At 35.1% G+C, this 14251-nt stretch overlaps 1 protein-coding gene, 1 long non-coding RNA gene and 1 other non-coding gene across 4 annotated transcripts in view; 1 reads left to right on the top strand and 2 right to left on the bottom strand.

The window, feature by feature from the left end:
- LOC127856260 (mucin-5AC-like) overlaps window positions 1-14251 on the bottom strand; it is a 39590-nt gene continuing 25339 nt past the window's right edge. Inside the window, exons 12-15 of one of the 2 annotated variants that reach the window (XM_052392364.1) lie at window positions 3940-4013; window positions 2205-2744; window positions 692-750; window positions 1-260 (exon numbers count right to left, since the gene is read on the bottom strand). In XM_052392364.1, the coding sequence (XP_052248324.1) occupies window positions 227-260; window positions 692-750; window positions 2205-2744; window positions 3940-4013 (707 nt within the window). In that variant the 3' untranslated portion in view covers window positions 1-226. The remainder of the gene's footprint in view (window positions 261-691; window positions 751-2204; window positions 2745-3939; window positions 4014-14251) is intronic. The other variant, XM_052392363.1, reaches the window with a different exon arrangement.
- LOC127856262 (uncharacterized) lies at window positions 4646-6391 on the bottom strand. Its single transcript, XR_008037926.1, has 3 exons — window positions 5674-6391; window positions 5146-5219; window positions 4646-4719 (listed from the first exon to the last, which is right to left on the bottom strand). It is a non-coding gene; the product is annotated as an uncharacterized LOC127856262 (long non-coding RNA).
- On the top strand, window positions 13702-13829 carry LOC127856690 (U11 spliceosomal RNA). Its single transcript, XR_008038198.1, has one exon. It is a non-coding gene; the product is annotated as a U11 spliceosomal RNA (small nuclear RNA).

Below are 14251 nucleotides of genomic sequence, written 5' to 3'. Positions count from 1 at the left end.
TCAATTGATATATTGTAATGAAATGAACACTTCTTCAAATACATGTAAATCGAGGGCAAACACACGTATGTGTCGCCAGACATTCTATGCCGCCCGTATATCTCAGTGGCCGTCGAAGCCCACGCGGTAGGTGTTAGAATACCCGCCCGGCGAATCCAGCCACTGGGGCGGGGTCTGGGGAGGCCCGGCTACGGCCACGCCAACCTGACGGATCCCGTTTTGATCATCATCCAGAAAACATAATACCGGTATACCAGCATCTGTTTCGTCATACACATTTGTCACAAGTAATGTTTGATACACATTTATCGATGAATGAAACAGACTATAATGTGTGAACAGATATACACGTGTGTATTCATTGTGTCTTGCTACATGTATATTTAATTTTTTTTAGACGTAAACCAAAGGCACATAAGAAATGGGTTACACTTTTATGTAAGACCCTATTGAATACGTTCAACTATGAATGCAGAAAAAAGACATACGCATTTAAAATATTGTTAACGTGTTCCAGAAACCATATAATTTCTATAGTAAAACAAATGCTAAGGTATTTATCATTCCTTGTGTTTATACGTTTGTTGTCATATACACGCACATAACATAAATGTGTAGAAATCCGTTTGTCATAGTATATACACATGCATTATATTATTGTATCGATGAATATGAATATCATACTATTTACCTGGGAGCCATGTCGCCAGTCCGTCCCTCGAACCACGACATCTCCGACTTTAAATGCATCTGAAAGCAGAGGTGTCGTCATTTATGATCGAAATTGCACATGTAAGACATAAAAACGGTGAAAAAAAAGATTACATTTTGTCTTCGAAAACGACGTGTTTGATTCCATCAAATCGCAAAACTGATTCCGATGAGGATCTTAATTTAAATTTTAACAATAGAGGTATTCTAGTTATGCGTGCTGCGTTTGTTAGTCTTCAAATAGTCAATGTGTTCTCTAAGAGAAATAGCTCCATGACATAAGAAGCGTACATATGCATGGCAACTTAATTTAAACTAAAATTTTTTAGCAGAAAGCTTGCATTTTAGACACCACTCAACCGACCCGATCTAACAGTCTTTAATGCATATTGATACTATAAATAGTAACAAAGTGACGTAGCCAACGGATTGTTTATTGTATCCACATGGCCAATTCGACAAAATCGGCCGATGTGTGATGTCTGAAAAGAAAACTCAGATCGCGGGACGTCAACTGTACAAAATGGCAACCATATCAGTCTTAACCAAGAGAGACACATACAAATTTGCCACAATGAAACGAAAACATATAATATAAAGAGAACAATACGTAGAACACAATTGAAATAATAACACGATTAAACGGAACTGTCGATTGAACGAACGACAAGCCCAAATTCAATGACAACATAAATCCAATCCTTATAACACTAAAAATACAACGATATCATCTTACATTTTGTGTTCTTCCATCTATTAGTTAAAACGTTTGTATCGAATGCCAACCATTCTGACCTAAACACAATTTTCAAAATAACCGTTAAGTCTAGTTCTTCACTTCCTAGTAAAGATTGCAATTATGCATGACAAACACATATGCCGAAATAAGTTGTAGGTTCATTCCATACTTTTTTTTTCATTTTTTACTGCCATGAAAACAAACACGTCTGAATTGTTTTCCCGAAAACCCGAGTATGTGTTTTCACAGAAATTATGTCAAACGATATTATAATCATTTATACCAGAAAATCGATTTCTTCTTATAAAAAATTATTATAAGAAAATCGTTCGAATTAAAAAAAAACATTCGAATTATTGATATTAAGATTTTTTTATTTGACAATAAATTGATTCCTTGATATCCGAATTCCTCGTAAAAAAGAAGAATTGATAATATATATATATATATATATATATATATATATATATATATATATATATATATATATATATAATCAATACTTGTTATAAAGAAACCAATTCTTGAATTGAACAATCAGACCCTTTTCTTGATATCAAGAAATATGCGTTTGTTTGGTCTAGATATTAATAACAAGAATTTGAATTATTGATATAAAATGTCTCAAAAATAGTAAAACGGATGTCCTTAATAAAAGTTCTTGCGAAATGTGCAAAATTAATTTACCTCATGGATTTTAACAACTGTTCATTTAAATACAAATTCAGCGCATGTGATTATACTTATTACGTACGTGGGCGGGAGCGTTCAGGGGTTTGCACAGGGAGGTATTTGTAGTGGCCCCGGTTGTGGTCCCACCATACATGGTCCCGATTTTGGTCCCGGACATGGCGCCGGTTGTGGTCCCGGGTATTGACCCGCTCGTAGTCTCGTACAAGGCACCGGTTGTGGTCTGTGACGTGGCTCCGGTCGTGGTCTGGGAAATGGAGTCGCTCGTGGTCCCGGACAAGGCCCCGGTCGTGATCCCGGACAAGGTCTCGGACATGGCCCCGGTGGTGGTCCAAGATATTGCCCCGTTTGCGGTCCCGGACAAGGGTCCGGTCGTGATACCGGACATGGCTTCGGTCGTGGCCCCGGACAAGGCCCCTGTCGTGGTCCCAGAGATGGGACCGGTCGTAGTTGCAGCGGCCGTTGTGGTCGCGCTAATCGGCTGGACGTCGTGTTTGTTATCGGCACCATACCGGTATGAATTCATAATGCCTGTGTTGTCCCACCTTACACCTACCCAGCCGGCCATAGGGACGTCAATAACTGTGCCTGAACCGTTTCCGTCCTTTGGGACCATAGGTTGTATGAAAGAAATGTCAAAAAGAACCGATAGACACAATGCTATCTGATTTTAGACCATGCCTACGTTCCACATACATAATGTTTAATGCAACGTTGAAGGTATTACCAAGGGCAATTGTCCATAGAACACGAATTATATTTGGACAGAAATCAAATAAAATGATTTCATAGCCTTCAAAAATTGCATTTCTTATACCACAATGCAGGGCATCGTTGCGTTAATCTTTACATGTGTTGATACAAATTTCAATATGCAATGGCAGCGGGTTTATAAATTGTTATTGTCTCTGCGTTGACTTTATGAACTATTTAACATTTATTGATAAAATTATCAAATGACCAAACAGTAATACATTGTAAATATAACCGTTAAATCGTTAATTGCGAAAATCAGCATAAATTGCATCAGTTGATCAATTCATAATCAATAACATGATTATTAAAGTGCTCGTTTATTTTGTCAAAATGTTAAAGACGACACAGGGTCGTTTTGTCTATTTTCGTGTTGATGTTTATTCAAATGCATCATTATTTTATCATTTAAGATATTTATTTATGGAAACTTTTTATGAATCAGTATTTGCTTTGATTGTTAGGCCAGTTTGAGTAAACAGTTCGGCTTTGATAGCAGGGGAGATCGGAATTAATTCGTTAAGTAAGCGGACATCCCCTACAGACGTCCCATCGATTTTTGTTAGACTATACTATTTTATGAGCTGAAAAATTACCACGTGTCTTGTTGATTAGACTTGTGTGGACTTGGAAAACTTCGTGATAAAAAAGCAGAATACATTTCAAGGGCCAGTTTTTCGAGTTGTGTGCGTCATTATACAATCGGACTACGCAACATCATTAACTCAAGAGCTTGACTATTAAACTATCTCTAAGAAAGTAATATGCATTAAAATAAATTGAAAAACTTTGCGAATATAATAGTTTGATGCTTATTATTGAATTGTTAACTTTATTAATAGTCATGCTGAAGTAGAACAACTTTCACAACAGGGTTAACTATGACTTCACACCATACCCCTTACAAATAGAAAATCAGCTCTTTGTAAATAAATGTATGTGTCTTTTATAAATTGAACGACATTTACGTTATGTATTAGAAAAGGGATTTCCAAGTTCTACACATATTTCACGTGAGGCAAACACCGAACGTGTTATTACTTTACCTGATCCAGCCACATCAAATCAGGTCCTCGTACAACAGTATCGTTCACCTGTAGAATAGGCATCCGTGCGGTCACTGCAGATTGAAAACATATTGCGTGTTATTATGCTGTCAACACTTTTAAATTGTTTTAGCTCACCATTAAATATTTGAATAATAAAAGTAATTATTAAAAACAAGTTGAGTCGGGTTGGAAGCATAAATGTTAATAGTAAATATCAGTTCTATAATAAACAAATACCACTCGTTTACATTCACAATCTCTGCAAGGCTTCGACCATTAGAATATGTCTATTCTATTGAAAAACAAAGAACACATTTAAACAACAGAAAAACTGTTTGAAAAAGCAACAGCAACAAACAATCACAAATTGACAAAACAGAAACAAGAATTGATAATTAATATGTGCTTGAGTTAAATGGAAAAGGAAATAAAGTTTTGTTTCACGAGCCTTTGCATCAATTAATTTACATGCATGCTATTCATTTATATATTGAAAATACACATATTTACCTTTAAATTAAGGCATTTTAAGTATTGATGGGGTTTTATCTAACTTGTTTTTTTTTCAGTTATAAACCTGTTTCGATGGCAGTTGCAGTAGTCGTGGTTGTGGTCGCATTTGCCGTGATCGTCATTGTGGTGGCGCTAATCGGCTGGACGTCGTATGTGTTATTGAAGCCGTACCTGGTATGAATTCACATTACCGGTGTTGTCCCATATCACATTAACCCAGCCGGCCATAGGGATTCCCGTGACTGTGCCCGGACCATTTCCGTCCTTTTGGACAATAAGGAATAAAACAATTAATACTGATATTGCCCGATGAACCTACGCCACGGGATTTTATACTTTTTTGTATTGAAAACGTTGTGTTAAATAGCAGAATAAATTACAATAAACAGTCCCTCGAGCATTGTGCGTCATAATACAGCCGGACTACGCTTACCATGAATTAAAATAAATTGAAAGCAATGCGAATTGAATATGTTTTGCTTATTATTGAATTGTTAACTTTATATATAGTAATGTTAAAGAAGAATAACTTTCACAACTGGGTTATCTATGACAATGAGCTCTTTGTAAATATGTGTTTGTGTATTTTATTAATTGAACGACAGTTAACGTTTTGCATTAGACAAGGGATTTGCATGTGCTATACTTATACTTTACGTGAGGCAAACACCGAACTTGTTATAACTTTACCTGATTCGGCCACATCCAATCAGGTCCTCGTTCAACTGTATCGTTCACGTGCAGAATAGGCATCCGTGCGGTCACTGTTGATTGAAAACATAATTAATGTCATTTGGATTTCAAGATTGCATTAAGATGTTTTACCTCCCCATTAAAGATTTGAAAAAGAAACAGAATGATAAAATACAAGTTTAGTATAGCCGAAAGAATAAATAACAACATAACATCACATATGGTTTATTGTAATGCCAGGCCTCCGGCCCAAAATACAATTGTTCAGTAATCATCCAATGTGGTGACAACAGAGATATGTTAATTAATAATATATTATTAACGAGCATAACATTTAACACAAAGACATAAGCATACAATGTATATAAAATATAATATCATAACTTTGACATTTAAGTGATGCAAGTTAAAGGTTCTATAATAAGAGTACTTAGTATGTCATGAAACATTTTTATATTAATTATCAATTAAAAACTTCTTTCGAGTAGTAAACGCTTCGTGCATATATTTTGCCATAGCAATTACACTCTTTCTGTCATATTCCGACATCATTGTATACAACAGATTTAAAGTTATATAATGGTTTCCCATAATGCCCATAAAATATTTATGTCTGATCGCATCATATAGTGGGCACACTAAAACAACATGGAATTCGTCTTCAATTACATAATCATTGCGTTTTAAACAAAAGTAACAATATCTATATTCTCTATGTATATTCATATGACGTCCCTTTTCAATTTGTTGTTCGTGGCCTGAACAACGAACATTCGATAACGTCCTTTTTAAAATATAAGGTAAATCCATGCTTTGGTATCTCTCGGTATTCAGGAGAGTTTTGAAATATTTATAATGTAGTGCTTTTGGTGATGTATTGATAAAATCCTGCATCCTTTGGAGAGTACAGTCTCTAAGTCTCCTTTTATAGAGTTTCATAAAAGCATTTCCAATTTCACCGGCTATCCAAGCAAACCCGAAGCCATTTTCAAACAGAAATTGTTTCACTCCGGTGACCCACGTCGTCTTGGCGTCGGGTCCTAAGTTACGTAGCATCAGGTAACAGTTTTTCTGATACCTTTGGTCTTCCATTCGAGTCAGCTTTGCCCAATACTTAACACAACGCGACATACACGTTAAATGTAACGGATGCCGTCCACATTCACTCAGAGCAAGAGAGTTTGGAACATTTTGATTTAAACACGCAACGTATTTAAAGAACGGGATTGTACACGCTCTTTAGTTTCACTGAAACGAAACCGTTATATCTCTGAGGAGTAGCATACAATTGGGGTCACCATTGCATCAAATAGTTTAAAGGGACTTTTCTCAGATTTTGGCATGTTTTTAAGTTTGTACTTAAATGCTTTATATTGATAAACATTTGATCTAAAAAGCTCCAGTAAAAAAAAATCAAGAACAAAATTAAAAAAAAAAAGAAAAAAGTAACCCTCAACAGGCCTCGAACCACTGACCCCTGGAGTCCTAGAGTAAAAGTCTACGCCTTAGACCACTCGGCCATCCGTGCTCAAATAATGAAGGATGTATTTTATATACGCAATCCTCGTAGTTTTACAAAATATAACAACAACAGAACTCTACAAATTATTCAATCGTTTATACTTTATACTTTATACTAAACGCTTTATACTTTTCAGGTTTTTAAATCGTCAACAGATGCATATAATGGCTATTTTAAAGCATTGTAAATGGTCCGCATAACTGTTTCCTCGCAAATATCATAACTAAAACGAAAATTTACGAATCTAAAACAAATTTTTTAATTTTGTCAATTTACCAAAACGTGAAAAGGCCCCTTTAACAGCATCCTTAGGTTGGAAGTAACCAAATCGTTTTTGAAATCTGTATATGCTATCCACCGCATTCGAAGCTTGTAGACTTAACATTTGCTGGGTTTTGGTCCATGACAAGGTTGGCGTAAAATAGGCTCCCATATATTTATAAATCTGCACAACTTTAATGTGTTCACAATTATAAAACCACTTTTCGTAGGATCTAAGCGGGCCTCCGTTGCGAAACATCGTAATTGTTTTACTTTTCCACATTTATTTTCATCCCGGTTAGGGAGCAGAATTGTTTAATGCAGTTTATTTGTCTTAGTAGGTTTTGTATCGGCCGTGCAAATAGGAAGGCATATATGTCATCAGTATTATCGTTAATAAATACTCCATGTTCGCACTTCATCTTCAAAAAGTCTGCTAGATCATTGATAAACAGTGAACAAATCAGAGGCGAGCTGACACAGCCCTGTATTGTTCCGATCGGGTTAAGCCATCTTTTACTTTAACACACGACTTTAAGTTGCTCAATAGTCGCTGTGGTGTAGTGGATATGGTGTCCGCCTAGCGATCGTGAGGTCACGAGTTAGATCCCCGTTGTGGGAGGGTTCTTTAGATTTCCCCCATGGACACCAAGTACTGGTTCTAGTCCCAGGAAACTGACTCGTGAGCGTTTCAAATAAGCCTAAGGCTTTCTATGCAATCAAGCTTAAATAAATAGGTTTACTAATAAGTTGCTGTACATAGATTAAATATATTTTAAAAAAAACCTGCTCTCTTCTTTGATATCTTTCCTGATCAAACAACGCCATAAACTGTCATGAACATACGAATCAAATGCTTTATAGAAGTCAATAAAAAAACACGGACATTCTCCCCCTTTTCTTACACAAGTATTTTTGGATAACAACCTGCAGGTTAAATATATTTCCACCGTATAATTATTTTTGCGAAACCCAGCTTGACTTCCAAATAAGTCCCAATGATTTGGCAGGAATGTTTGAACATTTCAATACATGGAAGTGGGTGTATTGTCAGCTAAGTAAATACTTTCGAAGTAGTCCACACCTGTACTTGCAGAAATATTGTCATCGAAACCTTTTTTGTATTATGGTCACCATTCAAAAAATGTATTTGCCTCTAACTAGTACGGGCCTTTACGAGATCGTCTCTTCTACTTCTTTCTAAATCTTCTTTTTCCTTTCTATTCAAGTTTTTGAAAACGTTTCTGGCATCAATATAATCCTGTAGATGTGTCTCGAGCGTCTGTCTTTCGAAACCGACGTAATAGTTTATACTTGTTTTGCTTTGCCACCTCACACTCCCGGTCCCATCAATCAGACTTACGCGTATTTTTGAACCCGCTGTTTTGAATTTAGTTATAAAGTCATTCAGTTTTTCAAGGTTATTCGTTGTGTTGACGTATTGATGAACTCTACATATAATATATTAAAATTATTCACAAATTCATCTTTACCCTTCTGACGCCATTTATATTTTATATATGCATTTTTATCAGACATAGTATTCTCTTCATTACGCATATGATTATCGTTGTCTTAACAATACACAGTACAGTACAATGGAAAATGATCTGAGACATCAATGTAATCAACACCAAATGAGAAAATAATATGAAAAATATCAGATGAAGCTAAGACATAATCTACAATACTATGACCGTTATTTGCAACACATGTAAAATTGCCGTCTTTATCATCGAACAGTCGACCATTTAGCATATGTACATCATGCATACTACATAGTTCGATTAGAGAGTACCCGAATTTATTTATCGTTAAGTCTTTCGAATTACGCTGAATGCAAAAAGTATCACCTGGGTAGTGGGTTTCTGTACTATAAATAAAATCAAACTCGTCTCGGGGGATATAGTCAAGCATATTTTTCACACGAGCGTATGAGTCCCCGGCTATAAGAAATGAGGTTTCTGGGAAATCGGACTTAATAATAGTTAATTTGTCATTTAATAGACTTATGCCATCGTTTTCCTCCGCGTCATATATGACAGACTCTTCTGAAGATACATATGTAAAGTACATAATCAGATCTTTTGGTAAAGAAAGCATTTCATTTTTTAAAATATAATACAATTCAATCCGTAGACTGATTGTATATTCTTGTTATCATGCCGTTTCGACAAAAAGATTCTCTTATTAACACTATTGTATTTTGTAATCAAGCTGGAATGGGATGTTACTAAGCTGTTTCGATAAGAGCAAAAATATTTGCATGCTAGTTATATTTTACAGGCAATACAATGCAATGGAGAATGGAGGAGAACTCTATAAGACGTAGTCTTCCGTTCTTATCCAAATCAAACTTGTTTGCATACAAATGTTGTATATTTCGTATATATGTATATGCATTCTCGTTTGAATAAATATGTTTAAACTAAAAAAAGTAAAAATGATGTGAACACGTTAATATACCAACATTCTGCAACGTTTAAGCATCTAAAAATCGTTTCACCATGTCATCTTGGTTCGTTTTACGAACGATCTCGAATCAGGATCGGATTGATTCGTTTTTTCTTTAATTTGCATAATATAGAGCGCACTTGTCTGTGCTTTCTATTATGTCCGCGCGCAATTATAATAGATAACGGGCAACTTCAAAATTATGCGAAACCCAATTCTTTCCTCTACGCAGGTCAATTCATTTATGTATTGCCCCAAATACACTTAGGACTTCCTCTTATCTTCCTCTTGGCTTGCACAATCGATATCTCAAAATGGTTAATATATATGACAAAACGACAAGTAATGAATGCCAAATTTTATCTATGGACAGGCATCGCGTACAATTGAACTCAATTAAAATAATTAAATTAAGTTTGGGAAATTATGTCAAAAATGAACAGTATATATGAACTTATGTTGCAGTGAAGTATTTTAATAAATAATATAACCGTCATTGTATTCATGGATCACTGAAAATGAAACCAAAACAGTAATTTGGAACGACAACTCTGCGTAGAGTGATTGTATGTGAGATAATGGTACGACAACTCTGCATTGAGATTGCCATTTTCTATGCTGACCCATTTGATTGAGTTTGATAGAGTTTCTCACAAATCTCTTCTTCTCTAAACCTCAATCCGAAAAAATATGGAATTCAATAAATTTCGTTTTATAACGATTATTTAAGTACATGTATTCTCAAATAAACTGGCTATCATTTTGGAAAACGTGTATGTACATACTGGCAACATGTTGCTCTGATCATTTTATTTTTGATTGTCATCAGCTGTAAGGGTATAAAAGAGAGACAACTTTCCTTGCCAAAAAGAGATGTGTTCATATATAAGGTTCATGTAGAGGCTTCAATTTGAAAAATGTGGCACCCCTAGCATTGAACTCAAATTTGACTAAAGGAAGAGTGCCACATTGAGAATGTATACATATATGATTTAAAGGATGTTTTTCCTTCAAACTGCTACCAATTTTGTACATCAACGTATCATAACATCCACAAAATCAATCAAAATACAAAGCGATTTTAACAATAAAATATACATTATTTTCAAAAATCTGAATCATGTTTATTCCACGTATTTCGGCGGAAAATTATATAACTAGTGATTAATATCGACATTGACGAGGGCAAGTTACGCTTAAATAGTAAAAAAAGTGTACACATCTAGAAATATCAAAACTCGAACACATGTCATTTCATCACCATGGGGACAGCCATTTTTAAATTAATAAAATAGAAAGAAACATGCTAAAAACTCACTCATCGCCTAATTGACATTCCAAACGGTTGACGATGACAAATGCATTGGATTGTAATCTTTCCGATGATGTTTGCAAACTGCACGATCAGACCTCATAAACACTCAAAAGAATAACTATGTAAGAAGCATTTCACCAATGTTTACAATCGTTGTCGAATCACATTACTTATATTATTGCGCATAAAATAGTACGCTTACAGACTGACAGAAAGATCGATACGTAACTCCGTTCACTTCATCACGGTATACTATTATAATGATAATATATAATAATACATCGCTTTAACAATCTTAAAGTAGAAATAATTCTTTTAAACGGAGTTTTTAATAACGAAAGTGAAAACAACGGAAGTTGGATGGATATTCTGTGAGATGCACTTCGGCTCCAGAAAAACAATACAAATAAACTAAAAAAGACGTGTTGGGGACAATTTTCAGCTGGAAAATATTTGAAATAGGGTAAGTGATGATATCTCTACGTGTTCATTTCTGTTATTTAGTGCGATCTCTTGCTGATTAATGTTAATACTTGTTTTACTAGTTGCCACCCAACTGTCAAAAAAAGTTATGTGTTTTCTCAGGTATGTGTATACACATACCCGGTTTTCTCACTACTGCACGTGGTTTCGACCGATTTGTTTTGCACGTTTTTCTACGGAGCACAGCGATGGCCACGCTTTCAAAATGGGTAGAAGGAATCGAAATATAAAATCAATCGGTTTGCCAATTTCTTTATATTCCTTTACAATTTTATATGTCGTCTGCACTCTATATCAATTTGAGATGGTTTAAAATTTGCAATTTGGTTGAGAGGTAAATAACAAAATTGTTAGGCCTTTGAAATAGAATTGTGACTCTTATTATCCACCATACCTGGATTTTTAAAAAGTAGCTACGTTTTAGTTATTTTTAGAACTTTGTTTAGGTAAATTTATCCAAAAAAGGCAGTTGAATAAAAACTCATTTGTTGTTTTATGACAATAATTTTCTGTGAAATGTTGCTAACTTGACCTTGTATATGTATATAGCTTTGTATTTATTCAACTTAAGGTAGTGCATATCCTTCCTAACTTTAGATTGAGATTTTGTAAATTAGTGTAAAAATGTATTGGTTATAAACCAAAATATGAATAAAGCACACAAATATTGAATGTCAAAAATGTGTTTATGTTATTCTATCCGTCTTAAGCTTTAAAATGATATATAGCTTGACCATATTGTACCACATTGAATGAAAAAATCCAAAGCGAAGTTTTAATGAATTTTATCCCCCCCTCCATGAACCTTAACCTCAACACAATTCTTCACCGACTTCGCCAGTATATGAGGCAAAAAATCCCCATATGTTTATAATCATTGTTTTTATATAACTATTCGTCGCTGTCGTTCTCAAACCTGGTAGCTTCAAAATTTTCAAAATATTTTTTTTCGTCTTTTCCGAATATATGAAGTCTGGCGCGTGTTTTGTGCTATATCTCGTAGCTCTACGCCAATCAGAGCCCTTGAAAAAGCCACGTGACGTGACGAAATGTTGTAGAATGATTGTTGGCTTTTTCCCCGGCGAAAAGTCGTAGCGACGCCATTTCACCTATAGGTACGTCGTTTCGTTTGGACAAATTTGACAAAAACGTTTTTAATTTTTTTTTATTTGCAACTACGAGGTTTCCTATAAGGAGGTTTTTTCTCTCTCCTGAAAAGTTGGCATTTTGTAGCTACGAGGTTTGAGAACGACAGCGACGTATTGTTGTTTAATTTAATCATTTATTATGCAACAATTTAAGATTTAACATGAATCATAACTTAGATCGTTTTTTTGCAAGGTGTCAGAAAACATTTTCAATACTGAAAATGTAACGGAGTTTTAACGCTGTATAACAATGAAGCGAAATATCACAGACATTCATGAACTCTTTCAATAACAATGAACGACTTATAGTCAAGATTGTCCGTCTATTTGTCAAAATTGTCCGTCTCACAATCGATGACGGGTAGGGCTATTTAAACACAGAGGATCCAGATAGTGTTGCAAAAACTTGTAATCTAATCCCATGCATATCTGATGCAATAATTACGTTTAAACTAACAGTTTTATTCTACATCTACCATGATAACTGGCTTTAACGTGTTTTTCAAGGAAGCTGGCATATACCGCCGGGTACTGAAGAAACAAAAACACCATCCCTGTCTCTAAGAAAGCACAAATAGTATTAGTGAGAAAAGTGTGTCCGACTCTCGATCACTTTGCCATATTAACTGTACGCCTCATAAACGGCTCGACCCTTAGCAATAGGTTCCAAAATTCATAACCCTAAATATAAACAGTTTAAATTGCATGTATTTCCACACTGCGCCTCGTTATATGAGTATAACTGTGGTCGTGGTCGTGACGTGTTTTATTTTGTTACCGGATCCGTACCGGTAGGAATTCACAATGCCGGTATTGTCCCATTACACTTCTACCCAGCCGACTTACCGACTTAGCGTCCGTGACGCTATTGGATTTTAAGACCACGTCTACTTATTTGCGTCCGATCAACATCTTTGGTTGTTAATGAAAGCCTTTACAAAACATGCCCTCCGATCATGTGAACCATTAAGAGCTTATCGGAAATTCAACCTTAAGTTCGATACACCAAAATATACCTGATTAATTCGCTTCCAGTCGGGACTTCTTTCAACACGCATTCCAAAAAACGGTGGAGTTATTTTGTAAGTTTGAGAAAAAAACAATTATGAAGGTACAATTTTCCTTGCATGAAATCCGACGAAATCTAAAGATGAACATAAAAGGGAGGCAAATACCTGGTCACATAGTAAAACGCATGTTGTCTTGTTATTTCCCCTGAATAAAAAATATTGTTAAACTCATTTTCAAGTATACGGTTTTAGGCAAATTTCGATAAAATAAAAAATACAATAAATTAACGTGATAAATAAAACAAATCTTAAATTGTAATAATAAAATAATTGTAATACCACCCTAAATAAAACATAATTGAAAAGTGCCTTCGACGCAATGTCACTCAGCGTATTCAAGGACGTTGGGCGGACTCGATAGCAAGAGATTTCGGAGGCGAAATTTCTGTGAAAGAGGCAGTTAGTGCTTAATTAAGCCTAGAGTCCTTAATCAAAACAAGGATCGATATTCTCATAAATTAATCAACTAAAATGAACAGGATGCGCAAAACATTATACGCCCCTGAAATTATGCAGTTGTTAAAACGGTTTGGATACATGAGAAGCACATACGGGACGAATGGTAGATGATTGTAAGTTTCACCTTTGGTAGAAATTTGAAACGACAATACTACAATAACAACCAAATCAAACACGCATGTGAGTAATTATTAAGCAGCACTTTTTTATGTTAAATACCGCTTTTCTGTAGTACTTATAAGAAGCAGCACATTATGCAAAACCTATCTCTGGAATGTTCTCCGCGGCATTGCTGTTTTTGCAACAAATCCATTACTACACGCACAGTCTTCAATGGAAATAACAACAACCAAATACCAGCTCTGTTTGATAAGTAGTCGTAAGTTCCACT

The sequence above is a fragment of the Dreissena polymorpha genome, chromosome 13 (assembly GCF_020536995.1).
Source record: "Dreissena polymorpha isolate Duluth1 chromosome 13, UMN_Dpol_1.0, whole genome shotgun sequence".
NCBI classification, from domain to species: domain Eukaryota; kingdom Metazoa; phylum Mollusca; class Bivalvia; order Myida; family Dreissenidae; genus Dreissena; species Dreissena polymorpha.
This window is presented reverse-complemented; position numbering and strand designations above follow the sequence as displayed.